This window comes from Labrus mixtus, chromosome 23 (assembly GCF_963584025.1).
Source record: "Labrus mixtus chromosome 23, fLabMix1.1, whole genome shotgun sequence".
Taxonomy (NCBI): domain Eukaryota; kingdom Metazoa; phylum Chordata; class Actinopteri; order Labriformes; family Labridae; genus Labrus; species Labrus mixtus.
The window spans coordinates 16,968,281-16,990,080 of NC_083634.1; the positions used below are offsets into that span (position 1 = coordinate 16,968,281).

The window sequence follows — 21,800 nt, forward strand, 5'->3', positions numbered from 1 at the left end:
CATTTCCCATAACCAGCATTACCTTTTCTGGCCAAGACATCCCCCTTTTCTCCAACCAATCATGGCATCAAAATGGACCCTCACCTGAACTTTGAAGGCCACGTGAAACATCTGTGCAAAAGATCAATTTGGTCAATTTGCTTTCACTGCCCTGAAATCACATGACTCTTCTCATAGTGAAGGTGAGCTCCGTGATGAACTTAGGAACATTTTATTGACATTTCTCTGGGATATCAAAGATTAACTGATTCGGTTCAGACCAAGACTAGGAAATGGTCCGGTAGATGGAGAGAGATGCCAGTTCACTTCCTGAGGACTGATGAGTTTCTCCTGAGCAACTCATCGACCCCACCACCACCACCACCAGCCCAGGAGTTCCCCACCCTGACATCTCTCCATTAGAGCATGTCCATAGGATCATCCTGTTTGTGCATGTGTGTATTTCAGACTATGTGCGTATAACATAACAGAATACATCCTCCACTTCTGATGAAAGCACTGTATCTTCAGTAGGACATGCATTAAAGATGTTTGGAGGCTATTTTTCCAGTTTTGGCCTGGTGAAAAAGTTATTGTCTGCTTGCCTGAATTGTACAATCAACTTGTATTTATGCACCAAACCAATAGTTTCATAGTTAAGAATAAAGATTGTTCTGTAAGTTTAGTTCTTGGTCGATTAGTGTTCAATCCTCTTAAATCACATGTCTCTTCTCATAGCTGAGAAGTGAGCTCCATGATGAAATTAGGAACATTTTATTGACATTTCTGTGGGATATCAAAGGTTATCTGATTGCCAGTAAATGGAGTTAATATTGTTTTCTTATTGCATAATCAGCCTTGATTCAAAGGGGGTGTTAGAAATTGACAGGTCACAAATAAATATCAGTCCAGCAGCCAGGGGGATCGAATCAGTCAGGGGTAGATAACGGAGAGACTCGTTTTCTTTTAACTAACTTAAAGATTTTTTATCCAACATGCTCTGGTTTCTTTTGCTGTTCTGTGGCTTGTCTTTGGCTGAGGAGGGTGCCAATGATCCTGACACATGCTTTCCTGACATGTGTAATCTCCTGAAAGAGGTTGGTGCCATGTCAGAAAAAATCAAATCTTTGGAAAGCAGGCTGCAGGAAAGTGAAACCAGGCTGCAGGACAGTGAAACCAGGCTGCAGGACAGTGAAACCAGGCTGCAGAACAGTGAAAGTCAAATTCTGGAACTGAAGAACAAAGGTAAAGTGAGGTTTAATTGGAAATTCTGTTTAAATTGTGCAAATAATGCTGCTATCAGTGGCCATAATCTTTTCTTAGTGAATCAGGCCCTCTGTGTCTCCACACAGACAGGTCCTAACTAACATGGTTTCTGGAGTCTTTTAACCACTTTATCAACATAGAAATAATGGATGATGTCATTTTTACAAGAGGATTTGATTAATCTTTTACAAGTTGGTATCATTGTAATATTTTGTTTGAAACAGAGGGAACCAAGGTGATCTTCAGTACAGCGGTAGGAGAAGGAAAAAAACACATTGGACCTTTCACCACAGACACAACTTTAATCTACAAAACAGTGATTACAAACATTGGAAACGCCTACAATGCAGCCACAGGTAACACTCACTCACTTACCTGAAATGTTTTTTTTGTTTTGTTGTTGCTCTTGCACCATACCCTTATTTCATTTGGGTGAGACCTAATTCAAAGTGATAATTAATGTGTTTACCAGTTTAGGAAAACATAAATGTGCAATTTCTTTGATGATTAGCATCCGACATGATGACTTCATGTTCTCGAAGGGGTAGTGAGGCCAGCAGCTGGATGGAGTCTAGACACTGGTGGTGGTGATGGAAGTATGCAGGATGTGATGAGGAGTGGACATTGAATGTCATGAACACTGTTTAGATAGATGGGAAGGAGGTGACTGGGGTGGAGGAGAGTCGCAGCAATCAAACTGGAACCACAAACTGACGGCGATTTTTAAAATATGACAGCAGACAAAATGATTGGTCGGCGGAGGTCATGGCAGAATCTGGTTGGTTTATAACTTGAAGTGTAAACGGCGCGCCCAATCAGCTGATAACCAGAGCAGGGGGAGAGAGGGAGTGTCAATGTTGAATGAAGAATAACGAATGAATGTGTGAGAGGATATAACAAGTCTTCCTGTTTGAATGTACGCTGAGGTCCACGAGAGGGGACTGCAAGTTACGGTTGGATTATGTACTAGTAATTCGGGACAAGACTTGGCAGAAAATGTTATTTTTTTAGTCCCAGTTCGACCTTAGTGTGTGTTTCTGTTTATGGATCTGAGCTTTATGTCCAACCATGTGAGGCTCTAATTTTCTGTGATCCCCACAGGTATCTTCACTGCACCTGTTGCAGGTGTTTATTACTTCACCATCTTTTTTCATGCTGGATGGACACATAAGACATCTCTGCATCTCTACAAGAACTCTGAGGCGACACTCTCTACCTCTGATGAAGATACAGTGACCAACAGAACTGATAATGGAGGAAACGCAGGGTATCTTCATCTACAGCGAGGAGACCAGGTGTATGTGCGCCTGTTTAAAAATTCACATGTTTGGGGAAACGGCGGTTTTACGACTTTTAGTGGTTCTTTGATCACTCAAATGTGAGAATCAATACTCTAATTGTCCTACTTAAATGTGTCTATTACCATTATCTATAAATGATCTATTAATTATCAAATAGAAATTCTGATTTTGAGATTAGCTTCATTTAATTAATTAATTAAAAGTTAATGAAATCAGAAATTGCTTGCCCAATCACATTGGTTGGTTGTAGAGTTGACATGACTCAGGTTTTGCGAATCAAAATGCAGGATGGTCCAACAGTCATTTACAAGATCTCATCTCATCTCATCATTTCTTTAAGGTCATTTGAAAAACAAAAACAGACTCAAGTCATAAACTTAAAAATGTCAAAAAATAAAAAATTTGATTCATTCTTTTTTAAAGGTCCCATCTGTAAGATATTTACTGAATTAAATCATAAAATGACCTTACTATATGATCAGACATTAAAGAAACATGCTAAGTTGAAGTGTTGGCTTTTCTGTCTACAACGCAGCAGCCAGTATGTTTGGATTTCTGTGCGGAATAGTCTGTTTCTGTTTTGAGGTTAGAATGCAGAAAGGTTTCAAGACCGATGCAGAGCTGCACCTAAACACTGAAGCTACTGTGTCCAGAATATGGCAACCTGCGTATGCCTTGACTCTAAGGAGGAGGGAGCGAGGCGAGACAGCTCTATTCAATGTTTTGAATTTGGACTGCAGTACCCATTTTAAACACTAGGTGTCAAAGTTACCTGTTGCTCCTTTAACTTCCTGATATGAAAATCTGCGATGTCATTTTGCTACTTACAATACAATGATTCCATCTGAATTTGATAAAATATGAATTTACTCTCTCTGAATGTGGTCTGCCCTTCATTTATTGCCTTGTTACTCCTCCTATCATACCTGACTTTCTTTCTTGAAATAATTGTCATTTTATTGAAATGATGCTTGAATTAAACAATAAACATACTAAAGACAAGATTAAACTTTCCTGGTGAGATGAATATCTCTGCATTGCACAACAAAGACAAAAAAATTCCATTGACTGTAATATCATTTTTTTTTTGCTACTATTGGCTTCACTTATATAACGTGTGATAACACGGTCCCTGATAATGACATAAGAGAGCTACGTGTAAGACTGGTTGTTAAACATTAACTGGTCATCATTAAAATATATATAATCACATTGATAGAGCACGTCAGACAGAGTTAAGGTGACCTCGTCTTGAATCAACTTCACAATGAATTCTACTTGTTTGTGGGTTTTATTGCTGTTGTGTGGCTTGACTTCAGCCGAGGTTGGTGAGAATGTTGTTGAAACACGTTCATGCTTTCCTGATATGTGTGATCTTCTGAGAGAGTTCGGATCCATGGCAGACAAACTCAAAGTTATGGAAACCAGGCTGCAGGACAGTGAAACCGGGCTGAAGATGATTGAAACCAGGCTGAAGATGACTGAAACCAGGCTGAAAATTGGTGAAACCAGGCTAAATGACAGTGAACACCAGATTCTTGATCTGAAGAGCAAAGGTAAGGTGAATTTTACCTGATCCATCCAGCCATTATTCAATTAATATTGTTGTAATACTTTGATTGAACAGAGAGAACCAAGGTGATCTTCAGTGCAGCGATAGATGGAAATGGAGCCGTTGGACCGTACAACACAGACACAACTTTAGTCAACAGAACAGTGATCACAAACATCAGCAACGCCTACAATGTAGCCACAGCTAACACTCTGTTCAATAGATTTTTGCTGTTGAATATTCATGACACGGTTTACACACAGTATCAATTAAAGCAATACAACACAACAACAACAACAACATCACAGTGACAGTTTTGCAAGTACGAGTGTTTGCAGTGTAGTTATTTGTTTAAACTAATTCTATTAGTGCCGCAGAAATTGAAAAGAATAAAATCTGAAAGGTTTTTTTATGCTTGGAGTGTGTTTGTGATTGTGTTAATGAATCTGCCTTGTGTGTCGTAAGAATGCAGAAATGTTTACACACCAATGCAGAGCTGGCTCTGAGGCGTCCTTGTAATGAAGATACTAAAGGAACACAAATCTGAATGCTTCATCTTACCTCTATAGTAACATACAAAACACTATACAGTCATGTATTAGGTTTTAATATGTGTATAAATAAAGGTAAGTTACATGTCTCTTTAATAAATATTACAAATATTAAGATGCTTCTATTTTGAAGCACGGACATCAAACTATCCTCCTCTTGCAGAGAGCAGCACAGTTAGCAAACTTTGTAACTTTACAGGCAATTCAAATAACACTTAAATTAAACATGGGCATGTATTACCTCGAGGTAAGTATAAACATGTAATTCATTCGACATGACTTTTATTCAACTACTACTACTACTAATAATAATAATAGCTTTCAGTGTTTCCCCTAGGTTTACAGCGTTGGGGGGATGGGGGGACACGGCGACACAAACACTTTGGGGGGTGGGGGGGCGGGCCGCCCCCTAATATAATGGTAGGGGAAACACTGGCTTTGATTTATATAGCGTCTTTCAAGAAACCCAATGGACGCTTTACATACGTAAACTACTGTATCTTCTGTGACATGACCCTTCCTAGGGCGCTGGTGGCTGAGTTGTTAGATTTGTTAGTTTTAAAATATTATATGAGGACATCATTGCCAGAGACACAACAGGTGTTTAAATACATTTAAGATGTCATGCGACAGAAGTCTTGGTCATGTGAATTTTGAATGAACTTAGTAATCAGGACAGTCATATATTTATAAGCCAGGTGGCCAAAGAATACAGCCCTGATTCTGTCAGAAACGATAGGCAGACATGAATTTGAGCCAAAACAAAGAGAGAAGTAGAGGTCAATGAACAGAGGGGTGATGGAAAGTGCCACCAATGGCATAAAGAAAAACATGTTTTCAACACACACACACAACTGAGAATTTCATTTAAAAAGAAAACATAGTAAGCCAACTGATGGTGTCGACTCTCTGGAGACATACAAACCAACTGAGCAGGGACACTTAAACCTCCCGAGTCCGATCGGACGCACAGGTGCTGACAGGAAGTGCACAGAACCAAAGCACGGCATGGACAGCTGCTCTTCAGAGATCTAATCAGCATAAAAACCATTCTAGATATAATAATTGTCATCATCCAACTGATTCCTCTGAATGTATTCTCATGCCGTTACTGCTTGTTGTTGTATTACGAGTTAAGATAATACGTGTCAAATGGATGTTAGAAATTAACACGTTCTCATTAAACAACATTAAAAACCAGCCAGGAAGTTATTGTCTGCTTGCCTGAATTGTACAATAAACATGTATTTATGCACCAAACCAATAGTTTCATAATTCACACACCAGATCAGGTCATTTCCCATAACCAGCATTATCTTTTCTGGCCAAGACATCCCCCTTTTCTCCAACCAATCATGGCATCAAAATGGACCCTCACCTGAACTTTGAAGGCCACGTGAAACATCTGTGCAAAAGATCAATTTGGTCAATTTGCTTTCACTGCCCTGAAATCACATGACTCTTCTCATAGTGAAGGTGAGCTCCGTGATGAACTTAGGAACATTTTATTGACATTTCTCTGGGATATCAAAGATTAACTGATTCGGTTCAGACCAAGACTAGGAAATGGTCCGGTAGATGGAGAGAGATGCCAGTTCACTTCCTGAGGACTGATGAGTTTCCCCTGAGCAACTCATCGACCCCACCACCACCACCACCAGCCCAGGAGCTCCCCACCCTGACATCTCTCCATTAGAGCATGTCCATAGGATCATCCTGTTTGTGCATGTGTGTATTTCAGACTATGTGCGTGTAGCATAACAGAATACATCCTCCACTTCTGATGAAAGCACTGTATCTTCAGTAGGACATGCATTAAAGAGGTTTGGAGGCTATTTTTCCCATTTTGGCCTGGTGAAAAAGTTATTGTCTGCTTGCCTGAATTGTACAATCAACTTGTATTTATGCACCAAACCAATAGTTTCATAGTTAAGAATAAAGATTGTTCTGTAAGTTTAGTTCTTGGTCGATTAGTGTTCAATCCTCTTAAATCACATGTCTCTTCTCATAGTTGAGAAGTGAGCTCCGTGATGAACTTAGGAACATTTTATTGACATTTCTGTGGGATATCAAAGGTTATCTGATTGCCAGTAAATGGAGTTAATATTGTTTTCTTATTGCATAATCAGCCTTGATTCAAAGGGGGTGTTAGAAATTGACAAGTCACAAATAAATATCAGTCCAGCAGCCAGGGGGATCGAATCAGTCAGGGGTAGATAACGGAGAGACTCGTTTTCTTTTAACTAACTTGAAGATTTTTTATCCAACATGCTCTGGTTTCTTTTGCTGTTCTGTGGCTTGTCTTTGGCTGAGGAGGGTGCCAATGATCCTGACACATGCTTTCCTGACATGTGTAATCTCCTGAAAGAGGTTGGTGCCATGTCAGAAAAAATCAAATCTTTGGAAACCAGGCTGCGGGAAAGTGAAACCAGGCTGCAGGACAGTGAAACCAGGCTGCAGGACAGTGAAACCAGGCTGCAGAACAGTGAAAGTCAAATTCTGGAACTGAAGAACAAAGGTAAAGTGAGGTTTAATTGGAAATTCTGTTTAAATTGTGCAAATAATGCTGCTATCAGTGGCCATAATCTTTTCTTAGTGAATCAGGCCCTCTGTGTCTCCACACAGACAGGTCCTAACTAACATGGTTTCTGGAGTCTTTTAACCACTTTATCAACATAGAAATAATGGATGATGTCATTTTTACAAGAGGATTTGATTAATCTTGTACAAGTTGGTATCATTGTAATATTTTGTTTGAAACAGAGGGAACCAAGGTGATCTTCAGTACAGCGGTAGGAGAAGGAAAAAAACACATTGGACCTTTCACCACAGACACAACTTTAATCTACAAAACAGTGATTACAAACATTGGAAACGCCTACAATGCAGCCACAGGTAACACTCACTCACTTACCTGAAATGTTTTTTTTGTTTTGTTGTTGCTCTTGCACCATACCCTTATTTAATTTGGGTGAGACCTAATTCAAAGTGATAATTAATGTGTTTACCAGTTTAGGAAAACATAAATGTGCAATTTCTTTGATGATTAGCATCCGACATGATGACTTCATGTTCTCGAAGGGGTAGTGAGGCCAGCAGCTGGATGGAGTCTAGACACTGGTGGTGGTGATGGAAGTATGCAGGATGTGATGAGGAGTGGACATTGAATGTCATGAACACTGTTTAGATAGATGGGAAGGAGGTGACTGGGGTGGAGGAGAGTCGCAGCAATCAAACTGGAACAACAAACTGACGGCGATTTTTAAAATATGACAGCAGACAAAATGATTGGTCGGCGGAGGTCATGGCAGAATCTGGTTGGTTTATAACTTGAAGTGTAAACGGCGCGCCCAATCAGCTGATAACCAGAGCAGAGGGAGTGTCAATGTTGAATGAAGAATAACGAATGAATGTGTGAGAGGATATAACAAGTCTTCCTGTTTGAATGTACGCTGAGGTCCACGAGAGGGGACTGCAAGTTACGGTTGGATTATGTACTAGTAATTCGGGACAAGACTTGGCAGAAAATGTTCTTTTTTTAGTCCCAGTTCGACCTTAGTGTGTGTTTCTGTTTATGGATCTGAGCTTTATGTCCAACCATGTGAGGCTCTAATTTTCTGTGATCCCCACAGGTATCTTCACTGCACCTGTTGCAGGTGTTTATTACTTCACCATCTTTTTTCATGCTGGATGGACACATAAGACATCTCTGCATCTCTACAAGAACTCTGAGGCGACACTCTCTACCTCTGATGAAGATACAGTGACCAACAGAACTGATAATGGAGGAAACGCAGGGTATCTTCATCTACAGCGAGGAGACCAGGTGTATGTGCGCCTGTTTAAAAATTCACATGTTTGGGGAAACGGCGGTTTTACGACTTTTAGTGGTTCTTTGATCACTCAAATGTGAGAATCAATACTCTAATTGTCCTACTTAAATGTGTCTATTACCATTATCTATAAATGATCTATTAATTATCAAATATAAATTCTGATTTTGAGATTAGCTTCATTTAATTAATTAATTAAAAGTTAATGAAATCAGAAATTGCTTGCCCAATCACATTGGTTGGTTGTAGAGTTGACATGACTCAGGTTTTACGAATCAAAACGCAGGATGGTCCAACAGTCATTTACAAGATCTCATCTCATCTCATCATTTCTTTAAGGTCATTTGAAAAACAAAAACAGACTCAAGTCATAAACTTAAAAATGTCAAAAAATAAAAAATTTGATTCATTCTTTTTTAAAGGTCCCATCTGTAAGATATTTACTGAATTAAATCATAAAATGACCTTACTATATGATCAGACATTAAAGAAACATGCTAAGTTGAAGTGTTGGCTTTTCTGTCTACAACGCAGCAGCCAGTATGTTTGGATTTCTGTGCGGAATAGTCTGTTTCTGTTTTGAGGTTAGAATGCAGAAAGGTTTCAAGACCGATGCAGAGCTGCACCTAAACACTGAAGCTACTGTGTCCAGAATATGGCAACCTGCGTATGCCTTGACTCTAAGGAGGAGGGAGCGAGGCGAGACAGCTCTATTCAATGTTTTGAATTTGGACTGTAGTACCCATTTTAAACACTAGGTGTCAAAGTTACCTATTGCTCCTTTAACTTCCTGATATGAAAATCTGCGATGTCATTTTGCTACTTACAATACAATGATTCCATCTGAATTTGATAAAATATGAATTTACTCTCTCTGAATGTGGTCTGCCCTTCATTTATTGCCTTGTTACTCCTCCTATCATACCTGACTTTCTTTCTTGAAATAATTGTCATTTTATTGAAATGATGCTTGAATTAAACAATAAACATACTAAAGACAAGATTAAACTTTCCTGGTGAGATGAATATCTCTGCATTGTACAACAAAGACAAAAAAAATCCATTGACTGAAATATCTTTTTTTTTTTGCTACTATTGGCTTCACTTATATAAAGTTTGATAACACGGTCCCTGATAATGACATAAGAGAGCTACGTGTAAGACTGGTTGTTAAACATTAACTGGTCATCATTAAAATATATATAATCACATTGATAGAGCATGTCAGACAGAGTTAAGGTGACCTCGTCTTGAATCAACTTCGCAATGAATTCTACTTGTTTGTGGGTTTTATTGCTGTTGTGTGGCTTGACTTCAGCCGAGGTTGGTGAGAATGTTGTTGAAACACGTTCATGCTTTCCTGATATGTGTGATCGTCTGAGAGAGTTCGGATCCATGGCAGACAAACTCAAAGTTATGGAAACCAGGCTGCAGGACAGTGAAACCAGGCTGCAGGACAGTGAAACCCGGCTGAAGATGACTGAAACCAGGCTGAAGATGATTGAAACCAGGCTGAAGATGATTGAAACCAGGCTGAAGATGACTGAAACCAGGCTGCAGGACAGTGAAAGCAGGCTGCAGGACAGTGAAAGCGCGCTGAAGATGACTGAAACCAGGCTGAAGATGACTGAAACCAGGCTGAAGATGACTGAAACCAGGCTGCAGGACAGTGAATCCAGGCTAGAGGTCAGTGAAGCCAGGCTGAAAATTGGTGAAACCAGGCTGCAGGACAGTGAACACCAGATTCTTGATCTGAAGAGCAAAGGTAAGGTGAATTTTACCTGATCCATCCAGCCATTATTCAATTAATATTGTTGCAATACTTTGATTGAACAGAGAGAACCAAGGTGATCTTCAGTGCAGCGATAGATGGAAATGGAGCCGTTGGACCGTACAACACAGACACAACTTTAGTCAACAGAACAGTGATCACAAACATCGGCAACGCCTACAATGTAGCCACAGCTAACACTCTGTTCAATAGATTTTTGCTGTTGAATATTCATGACACGGTTTACACACAGTATCAATTAAAGCAATACAACACAACAACAACAACAACATCACTGTGACAGTTTTGCAAGTACGAGTGTTTGCAGTGTAGTTATTTGTTTAAACTAATTCTATTAGTGCCGCAGAAATTGAAAAGAATAAAATCTGAAAGGTTTTTTTATGCTTGGAGTGTGTTTGTGATTGTGTTAATGAATCAAATTAAACATGGGCATGTATTACCTCGAGGTAAGTATAAACATGTAATTCATTCGACATGACTTTTATTCAACTACTACTACTACTAATAATAATAGCTTTCAGTGTTTCCCCTAGGTTTACAGCGTTGGGGGGATGGGGGGACACGGCGACACAAACACTTTGGGGGGTGGGGGGGCGGGCCGCCCCCTAATATAATGGTAGGGGAAACACTGGCTTTGATTTATATAGCGTCTTTCAAGAAACCCAATGGACGCTTTACATACGTAAACTACTGTATCTTCTGTGACATGACCCTTCCTAGGGCGCTGGTGGCTGAGTTGTTAGATTTGTTAGTTTTAAAATATTATATGAGGACATCATTGCCAGAGACACAACAGGTGTTTAAATACATTTAAGATGTCATGTGACAAAAGTCTTGGTCATGTGAATTTTGAATGAACTTAGTAATCAGGACAGTCATATATTTATAAGCCAGGTGGCCAAAGAATACAGCCCTGATTCTGTCAGAAACGATAGGCAGACATGAATTTGAGCCAAAACAAAGAGAGAAGTAGAGGTCAATGAACAGAGGGGTGATGGAAAGTGCCACCAATGGCATAAAGAAAAACATGTTTTCAACACACACACACAACTGAGAATTTCATTTAAAAAGAAAACATAGTAAGCCAACTGATGGTGTCGACTCTCTGGAGACATACAAACCAACTGAGCAGGGACACTTAAACCTCCCGAGTCCGATCGGACGCACAGGTGCTGACAGGAAGTGCACAGAACCAAAGCACGGCATGGACAGCTGCTCTTCAGAGATCTAATCAGCATAAAAACCATTCTAGATATAATAATTGTCATCATCCAACTGATTCATCTGAATGTATTCTCATGCCGTTACTGCTTGTTGTTGTATTACGAGTTAAGATAATACGTGTCAAATGGATGTTAGAAATTAACACGTTCTCATTAAACAACATTAAAAACCAGCCAGGAAGTTATTGTCTGCTTGCCTGAATTGTACAATAAACATGTATTTATGCACCAAACCAATAGTTTCATAATTCACACACCAGATCAGGTCATTTCCCATAACCAGCATTACCTTTTCTGGCCAAGACATCCCCCTTTTCTCCAACCAATCATGGCATCAAAATGGACCCTCACCTGAACTTTGAAGGCCACGTGAAACATCTGTGCAAAAGATCAATTTGGTCAATTTGCTTTCACTGCCCTGAAATCACATGACTCTTCTCATAGTGAAGGTGAGCTCCGTGATGAACTTAGGAACATTTTATTGACATTTCTCTGGGATATCAAAGATTAACTGATTCGGTTCAGACCAAGACTAGGAAATGGTCCGGTAGATGGAGAGAGATGCCAGTTCACTTCCTGAGGACTGATGAGTTTCCCCTGAGCAACTCATCGACCCCACCACCACCACCACCACCAGCCCAGGAGTTCCCCACCCTTACATCTCTCCATTAGAGCATGTCCATAGGATCATCCTGTTTGTGCATGTGTGTATTTCAGACTATGTGCGTATAACATAACAGAATACATCCTCCACTTCTGATGAAAGCACTGTATCTTCAGTAGGACATGCATTAAAGAGGTTTGGAGGCTATTTTTCCCATTTTGGCCTGGTGAAAAAGTTATTGTCTGCTTGCCTGAATTGTACAATCAACTTGTATTTATGCACCAAACCAATAGTTTCATAGTTAAGAATAAAGATTGTTCTGTAAGTTTAGTTCTTGGTCGATTAGCGTTCAATCCTCTTAAATCACATGTCTCTTCTCATAGCTGAGAAGTGAGCTCCGTGATGAACTTAGGAACATTTTATTGACATTTCTGTGGGATATCAAAGGTTATCTGATTGCCAGTAAATGGAGTTAATATTGTTTTCTTATTGCATAATCAACCTTGATTCAAAGGGGGTGTTAGAAATTGACAGGTCACAAATAAATATCAGTCCAGCAGCCAGGGGGATCGAATCAGTCAGGGGTAGATAACGGAGAGACTCGTTTTCTTTTAACTAACTTGAAGATTTTTTATCCAACATGCTCTGGTTTCTTTTGCTGTTCTGTGGCTTGTCTTTGGCTGAGGAGGGTGCCAATGATCCTGACACATGCTTTCCTGACATGTGTAATCTCCTGAAAGAGGTTGGTGCCATGTCAGAAAAAATCAAATCTTTGGAAACCAGGCTGCGGGAAAGTGAAACCAGGCTGCAGGACAGTGAAACCAGGCTGCAGGACAGTGAAACCAGGCTGCAGAACAGTGAAAGTCAAATTCTGGAACTGAAGAACAAAGGTAAAGTGAGGTTTAATTGGAAATTCTGTTTAAATTGTGCAAATAATGCTGCTATCAGTGGCCATAATCTTTTCTTAGTGAATCAGGCCCTCTGTGTCTCCACACAGACAGGTCCTAACTAACATGGTTTCTGGAGTCTTTTAATCACTTTATCAACATAGAAATAATGGATGATGTCATTTTTACAAGAGGATTTGATTAATCTTGTACAAGTTGGTATCATTGTAATATTTTGTTTGAAACAGAGGGAACCAAGGTGATCTTCAGTACAGCGGTAGGAGAAGGAAAAAAACACATTGGACCTTTCACCACAGACACAACTTTAATCTACAAAACAGTGATTACAAACATTGGAAACGCCTACAATGCAGCCACAGGTAACACTCACTCACTTACCTGAAATGTTTTTTTTGTTTTGTTGTTGCTCTTGCACCATACCCTTATTTAATTTGGGTGAGACCTAATTCAAAGTGATAATTAATGTGTTTACCAGTTTAGGAAAACATAAATGTGGAATTTCTTTGATGATGAGCATCCGACATGATGACTTCATGTTCTCAAAGGGGTAGTGAGGCCAGCAGCTGGATGGAGTCTAGACACTGGTGGTGGTGATGGAAGTATGCAGGATGTGATGAGGAGTGGACATTGAATGTCATGAACACTGTTTAGATAGATGGGAAGGAGGTGACTGGGGTGGAGGAGAGTCGCAGCAATCAAACTGGAACCACAAACTGACGGCGATTTTTAAAATATGACAGCAGACAAAATGATTGGTCGGCGGAGGTCATGGCAGAATCTGGTTGGTTTATAACTTGAAGTGTAAACGGCGCGCCCAATCAGCTGATAACCAGAGCAGGGGGAGAGAGGGAGTGTCAATGTTGAATGAAGAATAACGAATGAATGTGTGAGAGGATATAACAAGTCTTCCTGTTTGAATGTACGCTGAGGTCCACGAGAGGGGACTGCAAGTTACGGTTGGATTATGTACTAGTAATTCGGGACAAGACTTGGCAGAAAATGTTCTTTTTTTAGTCCCAGTTCGACCTTAGTGTGTGATTCTGTTTATGGATCTGAGCTTTATGTCCAACCATGTGAGGCTCTAATTTTCTGTGATCCCCACAGGTATCTTCACTGCACCTGTTGCAGGTGTTTATTACTTCACCATCTTTTTTCATGCTGGATGGAAACATAGGACATCTCTGCATCTCTACAAGAACTCTGAGGCGACACTCTCTACCTATGATGAAGATACAGTGACCAACAGAACTGATAATGGAGGAAACGCAGGGTATCTTCATCTACAGCGAGGAGACCAGGTGTATGTGCGCCTGTTTAAAAATTCACATGTTTGGGGAAACGGCGGTTTTACGACTTTTAGTGGTTCTTTGATCACTCAAATGTGAGAATCAATACTCTAATTGTCCTACTTAAATGTGTCTATTACCATTATCTATAAATGATCTATTAATTATCAAATAGAAATTCTGATTTTGAGATTAGCTTCATTTAATTAATTAATTAAAAGTTAATGAAATCAGAAATTGCTTGCCCAATCACATTGGTTGGTTGTAGAGTTGACATGACTCAGGTTTTGCGAATCAAAACGCAGGATGGTCCAACAGTCATTTACAAGATCTCATCTCATCTCATCATTTCTTTAAGGTCATTTGAAAAACAAAAACAGACTCAAGTCATAAACTTAAAAATGTCAAAAAATAAAAAATTTGATTCATTCTTTTTTAAAGGTCCCATCTGTAAGATATTTACTGAATTAAATCATAAAATGACCTTACTATATGATCAGACATTAAAGAAACATGCTAAGTTGAAGTGTTGGCTTTTCTGTCTACAACGCAGCAGCCAGTATGTTTGGATTTCTGTGCGGAATAGTCTGTTTCTGTTTTGAGGTTAGAATGCAGAAAGGTTTCAAGACCGATGCAGAGCTGCACCTAAACACTGAAGCTACTGTGTCCAGAATATGGCAACCTGCGTATGCCTTGACTCTAAGGAGGAGGGAGCGAGGCGAGACAGCTCTATTCAATGTTTTGAATTTGGACTGTAGTACCCATTTTAAACACTAGGTGTCAAAGTTACCTATTGCTCCTTTAACTTCCTGATATGAAAATCTGCGATGTCATTTTGCTACTTACAATACAATGATTCCATCTGAATTTGATAAAATATGAATTTACTCTCTCTGAATGTGGTCTGCCCTTCATTTATTGCCTTGTTACTCCTCCTATCATACCTGACTTTCTTTCTTGAAATAATTGTCATTTTATTGAAATGATGCTTGAATTAAACAATAAACATACTAAAGACAAGATTAAACTTTCCTGGTGAGATGAATATCTCTGCATTGCACAACAAAGACAAAAAAATTCCATTGACTGTAATATCATTTTTTTTTTGCTACTATTGGCTTCACTTATATAACGTGTGATAACACGGTCCCTGATAATGACATAAGAGAGCTACGTGTAAGACTGGTTGTTAAACATTAACTGGTCATCATTAAAATATATACAATCACATTGATAGAGCACGTCAGACAGAGTTAAGGTGACCTCGTCTTGAATCAACTTCGCAATGAATTCTACTTGTTTGTGGGTTTTATTGCTGTTGTGTGGCTTGACTTCAGCCGAGGTTGGTGAGAATGTTGTTGAAACACGTTCATGCTTTCCTGATATGTGTGATCGTCTGAGAGAGTTCGGATCCATGGCAGACAAACTCAAAGTTATGGAAACCAGGCTGCAGGACAGTGAAAGCAGGCTGCAGGACAGTGAAACCCGGCTGAAGATGACTGAAACCAGGCTGAAGATGATTGAAACCAGGCTGAAGATGATTGAAACCAGGCTGAAGATGACTGAAACCAGGCTGCAGGACAGTGAAAGCAGGCTGCAGGACAGTGAAAGCGCGCTGAAGATGACTGAAACCAGGCTGAAGATGACTGAAACCAGGCTGAAGATGACTGAAACCAGGCTGCAGGACAGTGAATCCAGGCTAGAGGTCAGTGAAGCCAGGCTGAAAATTGGTGAAACCAGGCTGCAGGACAGTGAACACCAGATTCTTGATCTGAAGAGCAAAGGTAAGGTGAATTTTACCTGATCCATCCAGCCATTATTCAATTAATATTGTTGCAATACTTTGATTGAACAGAGAGAACCAAGGTGATCTTCAGTGCAGCGATAGATGGAAATGGAGCCGTTGGACCGTACAACACAGACACAACTTTAGTCAACAGAACAGTGATCACAAACATCAGCAACGCCTACAATGTAGCCACAGCTAACACTCTGTTCAATAGATTTTTGCTGTTGAATATTCATGACACGGTTTACACACAGTATCAATTAAAGCAATACAACACAACAACAACAACAACATCACTGTGACAGTTTTGCAAGTACGAGTGTTTGCAGTGTAGTTATTTGTTTAAACTAATTCTATTAGTGCCGCAGAAATTGAAAAGAATAAAATCTGAAAGGTTTTTTTATGCTTGGAGTGTGTTTGTGATTGTGTTAATGAATCAAATTAAACATGGGCATGTATTACCTCGAGGTAAGTATAAACATGTAATTCATTCGACATGACTTTTATTCAACTACTACTACTACTAATAATAATAGCTTTCAGTGTTTCCCCTAGGTTTACAGCGTTGGGGGGATGGGGGGACACGGCGACACAAACACTTTGGGGGGTGGGGGGGCGGGCCGCCCCCTAATATAATGGTAGGGGAAACACTGGCTTTGATTTATATAGCGTCTTTCAAGAAACCCAATGGACGCTTTACATACGTAAACTACTGTATCTTCTGTGACATGACCCTTCCTAGGGCGCTGGTGGCTGAGTTGTTAGATTTGTTAGTTTTAAAATATTATATGAGGACATCATTGCCAGAGACACAACAGGTGTTTAAATACATTTAAGATGTCATGTGACAAAAGTCTTGGTCATGTGAATTTTGAATGAACTTAGTAATCAGGACAGTCATATATTTATAAGCCAGGTGGCCAAAGAATACAGCCCTGATTCTGTCAGAAACGATAGGCAGACATGAATTTGAGCCAAAACAAAGAGAGAAGTAGAGGTCAATGAACAGAGGGGTGATGGAAAGTGCCACCAATGGCATAAAGAAAAACATGTTTTCAACACACACACACAACTGAGAATTTCATTTAAAAAGAAAACATAGTAAGCCAACTGATGGTGTCGACTCTCTGGAGACATACAAACCAACTGAGCAGGGACACTTAAACCTCCCGAGTCCGATCGGACGCACAGGTGCTGACAGGAAGTGCACAGAACCAAAGCACGGCATGGACAGCTGCTCTTCAGAGATCTAATCAGCATAAAAACCATTCTAGATATAATAATTGTCATCATCCAACTGATTCCTCTGAATGTATTCTCATGCCGTTACTGCTTGTTGTTGTATTACGAGTTAAGATAATACGTGTCAAATGGATGTTAGAAATTAACACGTTCTCATTAAACAACATTAAAAACCAGCCAGGAAGTTATTGTCTGCTTGCCTGAATTGTACAATAAACATGTATTTATGCACCAAACCAATAGTTTCGTAATTCACACACCAGATCAGGTCATTTCCCATAACCAACATTACCTTTTCTGGCCAAGACATCCCCCTTTTCTCCAACCAATCATGGCATCAAAATGGACCCTCACCTGAACTTTGAAGGCCACGTGAAACATCTGTGCAAAAGATCAATTTGGTCAATTTGCTTTCACTGCCCTGAAATCACATGACTCTTCTCATAGTGAAGGTGAGCTCCGTGATGAACTTAGGAACATTTTATTGACATTTCTCTGGGATATCAAAGATTAACTGATTCGGTTCAGACCAAGACTAGGAAATGGTCCGGTAGATGGAGAGAGATGCCAGTTCACTTCCTGAGGACTGATGAGTTTCCCCTGAGCAACTCATCGACCCCACCACCACCACCACCAGCCCAGGAGCTCCCCACCCTTACATCTCTCCATTAGAGCATGTCCATAGGATCATCCTGTTTGTGCATGTGTGTATTTCAGACTATGTGCGTGTAGCATAACAGAATACATCCTCCACTTCTGATGAAAGCACTGTATCTTCAGTAGGACATGCATTAAAGAGGTTTGGAGGCTATTTTTCCCATTTTGGCCTGGTGAAAAAGTTATTGTCTGCTTGCCTGAATTGTACAATCAACTTGTATTTATGCACCAAACCAATAGTTTCATAGTTAAGAATAAAGATTGTTCTGTAAGTTTAGTTCTTGGTCGATTAGTGTTCAATCCTCTTAAATCACATGTCTCTTCTCATAGCTGAGAAGTGAGCTCCATGATGAAATTAGGAACATTTTATTGACATTTCTGTGGGATATCAAAGGTTATCTGATTGCCAGTAAATGGAGTTAATATTGTTTTCTTATTGCATAATCAGCCTTGATTCAAAGGGGGTGTTAGAAATTGACAGGTCACAAATAAATATCAGTCCAGCAGCCAGGGGGATCGAATCAGTCAGGGGTAGATAACGGAGAGACTCGTTTTCTTTTAACTAACTTGAAGATTTTTTATCCAACATGCTCTGGTTTCTTTTGCTGTTCTGTGGCTTGTCTTTGGCTGAGGAGGGTGCCAATGATCCTGACACATGCTTTCCTGACATGTGTAATCTCCTGAAAGAGGTTGGTGCCATGTCAGAAAAAATCAAATCTTTGGAAACCAGGCTGCGGGAAAGTGAAACCAGGCTGCAGGACAGTGAAACCAGGCTGCAGGACAGTGAAACCAGGCTGCAGAACAGTGAAAGTCAAATTCTGGAACTGAAGAACAAAGGTAAAGTGAGGTTTAATTGGAAATTCTGTTTAAATTGTGCAAATAATGCTGCTATCAGTGGCCATAATCTTTTCTTAGTGAATCAGGCCCTCTGTGTCTCCACACAGACAGGTCCTAACTAACATGGTTTCTGGAGTCTTTTAATCACTTTATCAACATAGAAATAATGGATGATGTCATTTTTACAAGAGGATTTGATTAATCTTGTACAAGTTGGTATCATTGTAATATTTTGTTTGAAACAGAGGGAACCAAGGTGATCTTCAGTACAGCGGTAGGAGAAGGAAAAAAACACATTGGACCTTTCACCACAGACACAACTTTAATCTACAAAACAGTGATTACAAACATTGGAAACGCCTACAATGCAGCCACAGGTAACACTCACTCACTTACCTGAAATGTTTTTTTTGTTTTGTTGTTGCTCTTGCACCATACCCTTATTTCATTTGGATGAGACCTAATTCAAAGTGATAATTAATGTGTTTACCAGTTTAGGAAAACATAAATGTGCAATTTCTTTGATGATGAGCATCCGACATGATGACTTCATGTTCTCGAAGGGGTAGTGAGGCCAGCAGCTGGATGGAGTCTAGACACTGGTGGTGGTGATGGAAGTATGCAGGATGTGATGAGGAGTGGACATTGAATGTCATGAACACTGTTTAGATAGATGGGAAGGAGGTGACTGGGGTGGAGGAGAGTCGCAGCAATCAAACTGGAACGACAAACTGACGGCGATTTTTAAAATATGACAGCAGACAAAATGATTGGTCGGCGGAGGTCATGGCAGAATCTGGTTGGTTTATAACTTGAAGTGTAAACGGCGCGCCCAATCAGCTGATAACCAGAGCAGGGGGAGAGAGGGAGTGTCAATGTTGAATGAAGAATAACGAATGAATGTGTGAGAGGATATAACAAGTCTTCCTGTTTGAATGTACGCTGAGGTCCACGAGAGGGGACTGCAAGTTACGGTTGGATTATGTACTAGTAATTCGGGACAAGACTTGGCAGAAAATGTTCTTTTTTTAGTCCCAGTTCGACCTTAGTGTGTGTTTCTGTTTATGGATCTGAGCTTTATGTCCAACCATGTGAGGCTCTAATTTTCTGTGATCCCCACAGGTATCTTCACTGCACCTGTTGCAGGTGTTTATTACTTCACCATCTTTTTTCATGCTGGATGGAAACATAGGACATCTCTGCATCTCTACAAGAACTCTGAGGCGACACTCTCTACCTATGATGAAGATACAGTGACCAACAGAACTGATAATGGAGGAAACGCAGGGTATCTTCATCTACAGCGAGGAGACCAGGTGTATGTGCGCCTGTTTAAAAATTCACATGTTTGGGGAAACGGCGGTTTTACGACTTTTAGTGGTTCTTTGATCACTCAAATGTGAGAATCAATACTCTAATTGTCCTACTTAAATGTGTCTATTACCATTATCTATAAATGATCTATTAATTATCAAATATAAATTCTGATTTTGAGATTAGCTTCATTTAATTAATTAATTAAAAGTTAATGAAATCAGAAATTGCTTGCCCAATCACATTGGTTGGTTGTAGAGTTGACATGACTCAGGTTTTGCGAATCAAAACGCAGGATGGTCCAACAGTCATTTACAAGATCTCATCTCATCTCATCATTTCTTTAAGGTCATTTGAAAAACAAAAACAGACTCAAGTCATAAACTTAAAAATGTCAAAAAATAAAAAATTTGATTCATTCTTTTTTAAAGGTCCCATCTGTAAGATATTTACTGAATTAAATCATAAAATGACCTTACTATATGATCAGACATTAAAGAAACATGCTAAGTTGAAGTGTTGGCTTTTCTGTCTACAACGCAGCAGCCAGTATGTTTGGATTTCTGTGCGTAATAGTCTGTTTCTGTTTTGAGGTTAGAATGCAGAAAGGTTTCAAGACCGATGCAGAGCTGCACCTAAACACTGAAGCTACTGTGTCCAGAATATGGCAACCTGCGTATGCCTTGACTCTAAGGAGGAGGGAGCGGGGCGAGACAGCTCTATTCAATGTTTTGAATTTGGACTGTAGTACCCATTTTAAACACTAGGTGTCAAAGTTACCTATTGCTCCTTTAACTTCCTGATATGAAAATCTGCGATGTCATTTTGCTACTTACAATACAATGATTCCATCTGAATTTGATAAAATATGAATTTACTCTCTCTGAATGTGGTCTGCCCTTCATTTATTGCCTTGTTACTCCTCCTATCATACCTGACTTTCTTTCTTGAAATAATTGTCATTTTATTGAAATGATGCTTGAATTAAACAATAAACATACTAAAGACAAGATTAAACTTTCCTGGTGAGATGAATATCTCTGCATTGCACAACAAAGACAAAAAAATTCCATTGACTGTAATATCATTTTTTTTTTGCTACTATTGGCTTCACTTATGTAACATGTGATAACACGGTCCCTGATAATGACATAAGAGAGCTACGTGTAAGACTGGTTGTTAAACATTAACTGGTCATCATTAAAATATATATAATCACATTGACAGAGCACGTCAGACAGAGTTAAGGTGACCTCGTCTTGAATCAACTTCGCAATGAATTCTACTTGTTTGTGGGTTTTATTGCTGTTGTGTGGCTTGACTTCAGCCGAGGTTGGTGAGAATGTTGTTGAAACACGTTCATGCTTTCCTGATATGTGTGATCGTCTGAGAGAGTTCGGATCCATGGCAGACAAACTCAAAGTTATGGAAACCAGGCTGCAGGACAGTGAAACCGGGCTGAAGATGATTGAAACCAGGCTGAAGATGATTGAAACCATGCTGAAGATGACTGAAACCAGGCTGAAGATGACTGAAACCAGGCTGAAGATGACTGAAACCAGGCTGCAGGACAGGGAATCCAGGCTAGAGGTCAGTGAAGCCAGGCTGAAAATTGGTGAAACCAGGCTAAATGACAGTGAACACCAGATTCTTGATCTGAAGAGCA

The 21,800-nt window shown here is 39.7% G+C and overlaps 5 protein-coding genes and 1 long non-coding RNA gene across 7 annotated transcripts; all 6 read left to right on the plus strand.

Annotated features, from left to right (window-relative positions):
* Positions 1-281: 281 nt before the first annotated feature.
* LOC132958428 (cerebellin-2-like) lies at positions 282-3,555 on the plus strand. The gene is made up of 3 exons (XM_061031252.1): positions 282-1,224; positions 1,470-1,601; positions 2,347-3,555. Exons 1-3 carry the CDS (start codon positions 975-977, stop codon positions 2,625-2,627), a joined length of 663 nt encoding a protein of 220 aa, XP_060887235.1. The 5' UTR covers positions 282-974; the 3' UTR covers positions 2,628-3,555.
* A 197-nt stretch (positions 3,556-3,752) lies between these two features.
* Positions 3,753-5,596, plus strand: LOC132958433 (uncharacterized). The gene is made up of 3 exons (XR_009666775.1): positions 3,753-4,102; positions 4,174-4,986; positions 5,112-5,596. It is a non-coding gene; the product is annotated as an uncharacterized LOC132958433 (long non-coding RNA).
* A 587-nt stretch (positions 5,597-6,183) lies between these two features.
* LOC132958429 (cerebellin-2-like) lies at positions 6,184-9,356 on the plus strand. The gene is made up of 3 exons (XM_061031253.1): positions 6,184-7,167; positions 7,413-7,544; positions 8,282-9,356. The coding sequence occupies exons 1-3, from the start codon at positions 6,918-6,920 to the stop codon at positions 8,560-8,562; spliced, it is 663 nt and encodes a 220-aa protein (XP_060887236.1). The 5' UTR covers positions 6,184-6,917; the 3' UTR covers positions 8,563-9,356.
* Positions 9,357-9,627: 271 nt separating this feature from the next.
* On the plus strand, positions 9,628-10,650 carry LOC132958425 (uncharacterized). 2 transcript variants are annotated; one of them, XM_061031249.1, is made up of 3 exons: positions 9,631-10,168; positions 10,211-10,247; positions 10,319-10,650. In XM_061031249.1, exons 1-3 carry the CDS (start codon positions 9,749-9,751, stop codon positions 10,552-10,554), a joined length of 693 nt encoding a protein of 230 aa, XP_060887232.1. In that variant the 5' UTR covers positions 9,631-9,748; the 3' UTR covers positions 10,555-10,650. The 2 variants fall into 2 exon arrangements, with proteins under 2 accessions (XP_060887231.1, XP_060887232.1); XM_061031248.1 differs by having other exon boundaries at positions 9,628-10,247.
* Positions 10,651-12,329: 1,679 nt separating this feature from the next.
* Positions 12,330-15,188, plus strand: LOC132958427 (cerebellin-2-like). The gene is made up of 3 exons (XM_061031251.1): positions 12,330-12,991; positions 13,237-13,368; positions 14,114-15,188. Exons 1-3 carry the CDS (start codon positions 12,742-12,744, stop codon positions 14,392-14,394), a joined length of 663 nt encoding a protein of 220 aa, XP_060887234.1. The 5' UTR covers positions 12,330-12,741; the 3' UTR covers positions 14,395-15,188.
* Positions 15,189-17,836: 2,648 nt separating this feature from the next.
* Positions 17,837-20,836, plus strand: LOC132958426 (cerebellin-2-like). Its single transcript, XM_061031250.1, has 3 exons — positions 17,837-18,820; positions 19,066-19,197; positions 19,943-20,836. The coding sequence occupies exons 1-3, from the start codon at positions 18,571-18,573 to the stop codon at positions 20,221-20,223; spliced, it is 663 nt and encodes a 220-aa protein (XP_060887233.1). The 5' UTR covers positions 17,837-18,570; the 3' UTR covers positions 20,224-20,836.
* Positions 20,837-21,800: the final 964 nt, after the last annotated feature.

What these genes read in the sequence shown, in the direction of transcription:
- LOC132958428 (XM_061031252.1), top strand. Translation starts at nt 975, where the DNA reads ATGCTCTGGTTTCTTTTGCTGTTCTGTGGCTTGTCTTTGGCTGAGGAG. An exon ending in TCTGGAACTGAAGAACAAAG is followed by an intron (nt 1,225 to 1,469) that starts GTAAAGTGAGGT and finishes TGTTTGAAACAG; the next exon opens with AGGGAACCAAGGTGATCTTC. An exon ending in CGCCTACAATGCAGCCACAG is followed by an intron (nt 1,602 to 2,346) that starts GTAACACTCACT and finishes TGATCCCCACAG; the next exon opens with GTATCTTCACTGCACCTGTT.
- LOC132958429 (XM_061031253.1), top strand. Translation starts at nt 6,918, where the DNA reads ATGCTCTGGTTTCTTTTGCTGTTCTGTGGCTTGTCTTTGGCTGAGGAG. An exon ending in TCTGGAACTGAAGAACAAAG is followed by an intron (nt 7,168 to 7,412) that starts GTAAAGTGAGGT and finishes TGTTTGAAACAG; the next exon opens with AGGGAACCAAGGTGATCTTC. An exon ending in CGCCTACAATGCAGCCACAG is followed by an intron (nt 7,545 to 8,281) that starts GTAACACTCACT and finishes TGATCCCCACAG; the next exon opens with GTATCTTCACTGCACCTGTT.
- LOC132958425 (XM_061031248.1), top strand. Translation starts at nt 9,749, where the DNA reads ATGAATTCTACTTGTTTGTGGGTTTTATTGCTGTTGTGTGGCTTGACT. An exon ending in TCTTGATCTGAAGAGCAAAG is followed by an intron (nt 10,248 to 10,318) that starts GTAAGGTGAATT and finishes TTGATTGAACAG; the next exon opens with AGAGAACCAAGGTGATCTTC.
- LOC132958427 (XM_061031251.1), top strand. Translation starts at nt 12,742, where the DNA reads ATGCTCTGGTTTCTTTTGCTGTTCTGTGGCTTGTCTTTGGCTGAGGAG. An exon ending in TCTGGAACTGAAGAACAAAG is followed by an intron (nt 12,992 to 13,236) that starts GTAAAGTGAGGT and finishes TGTTTGAAACAG; the next exon opens with AGGGAACCAAGGTGATCTTC. An exon ending in CGCCTACAATGCAGCCACAG is followed by an intron (nt 13,369 to 14,113) that starts GTAACACTCACT and finishes TGATCCCCACAG; the next exon opens with GTATCTTCACTGCACCTGTT.
- LOC132958426 (XM_061031250.1), top strand. Translation starts at nt 18,571, where the DNA reads ATGCTCTGGTTTCTTTTGCTGTTCTGTGGCTTGTCTTTGGCTGAGGAG. An exon ending in TCTGGAACTGAAGAACAAAG is followed by an intron (nt 18,821 to 19,065) that starts GTAAAGTGAGGT and finishes TGTTTGAAACAG; the next exon opens with AGGGAACCAAGGTGATCTTC. An exon ending in CGCCTACAATGCAGCCACAG is followed by an intron (nt 19,198 to 19,942) that starts GTAACACTCACT and finishes TGATCCCCACAG; the next exon opens with GTATCTTCACTGCACCTGTT.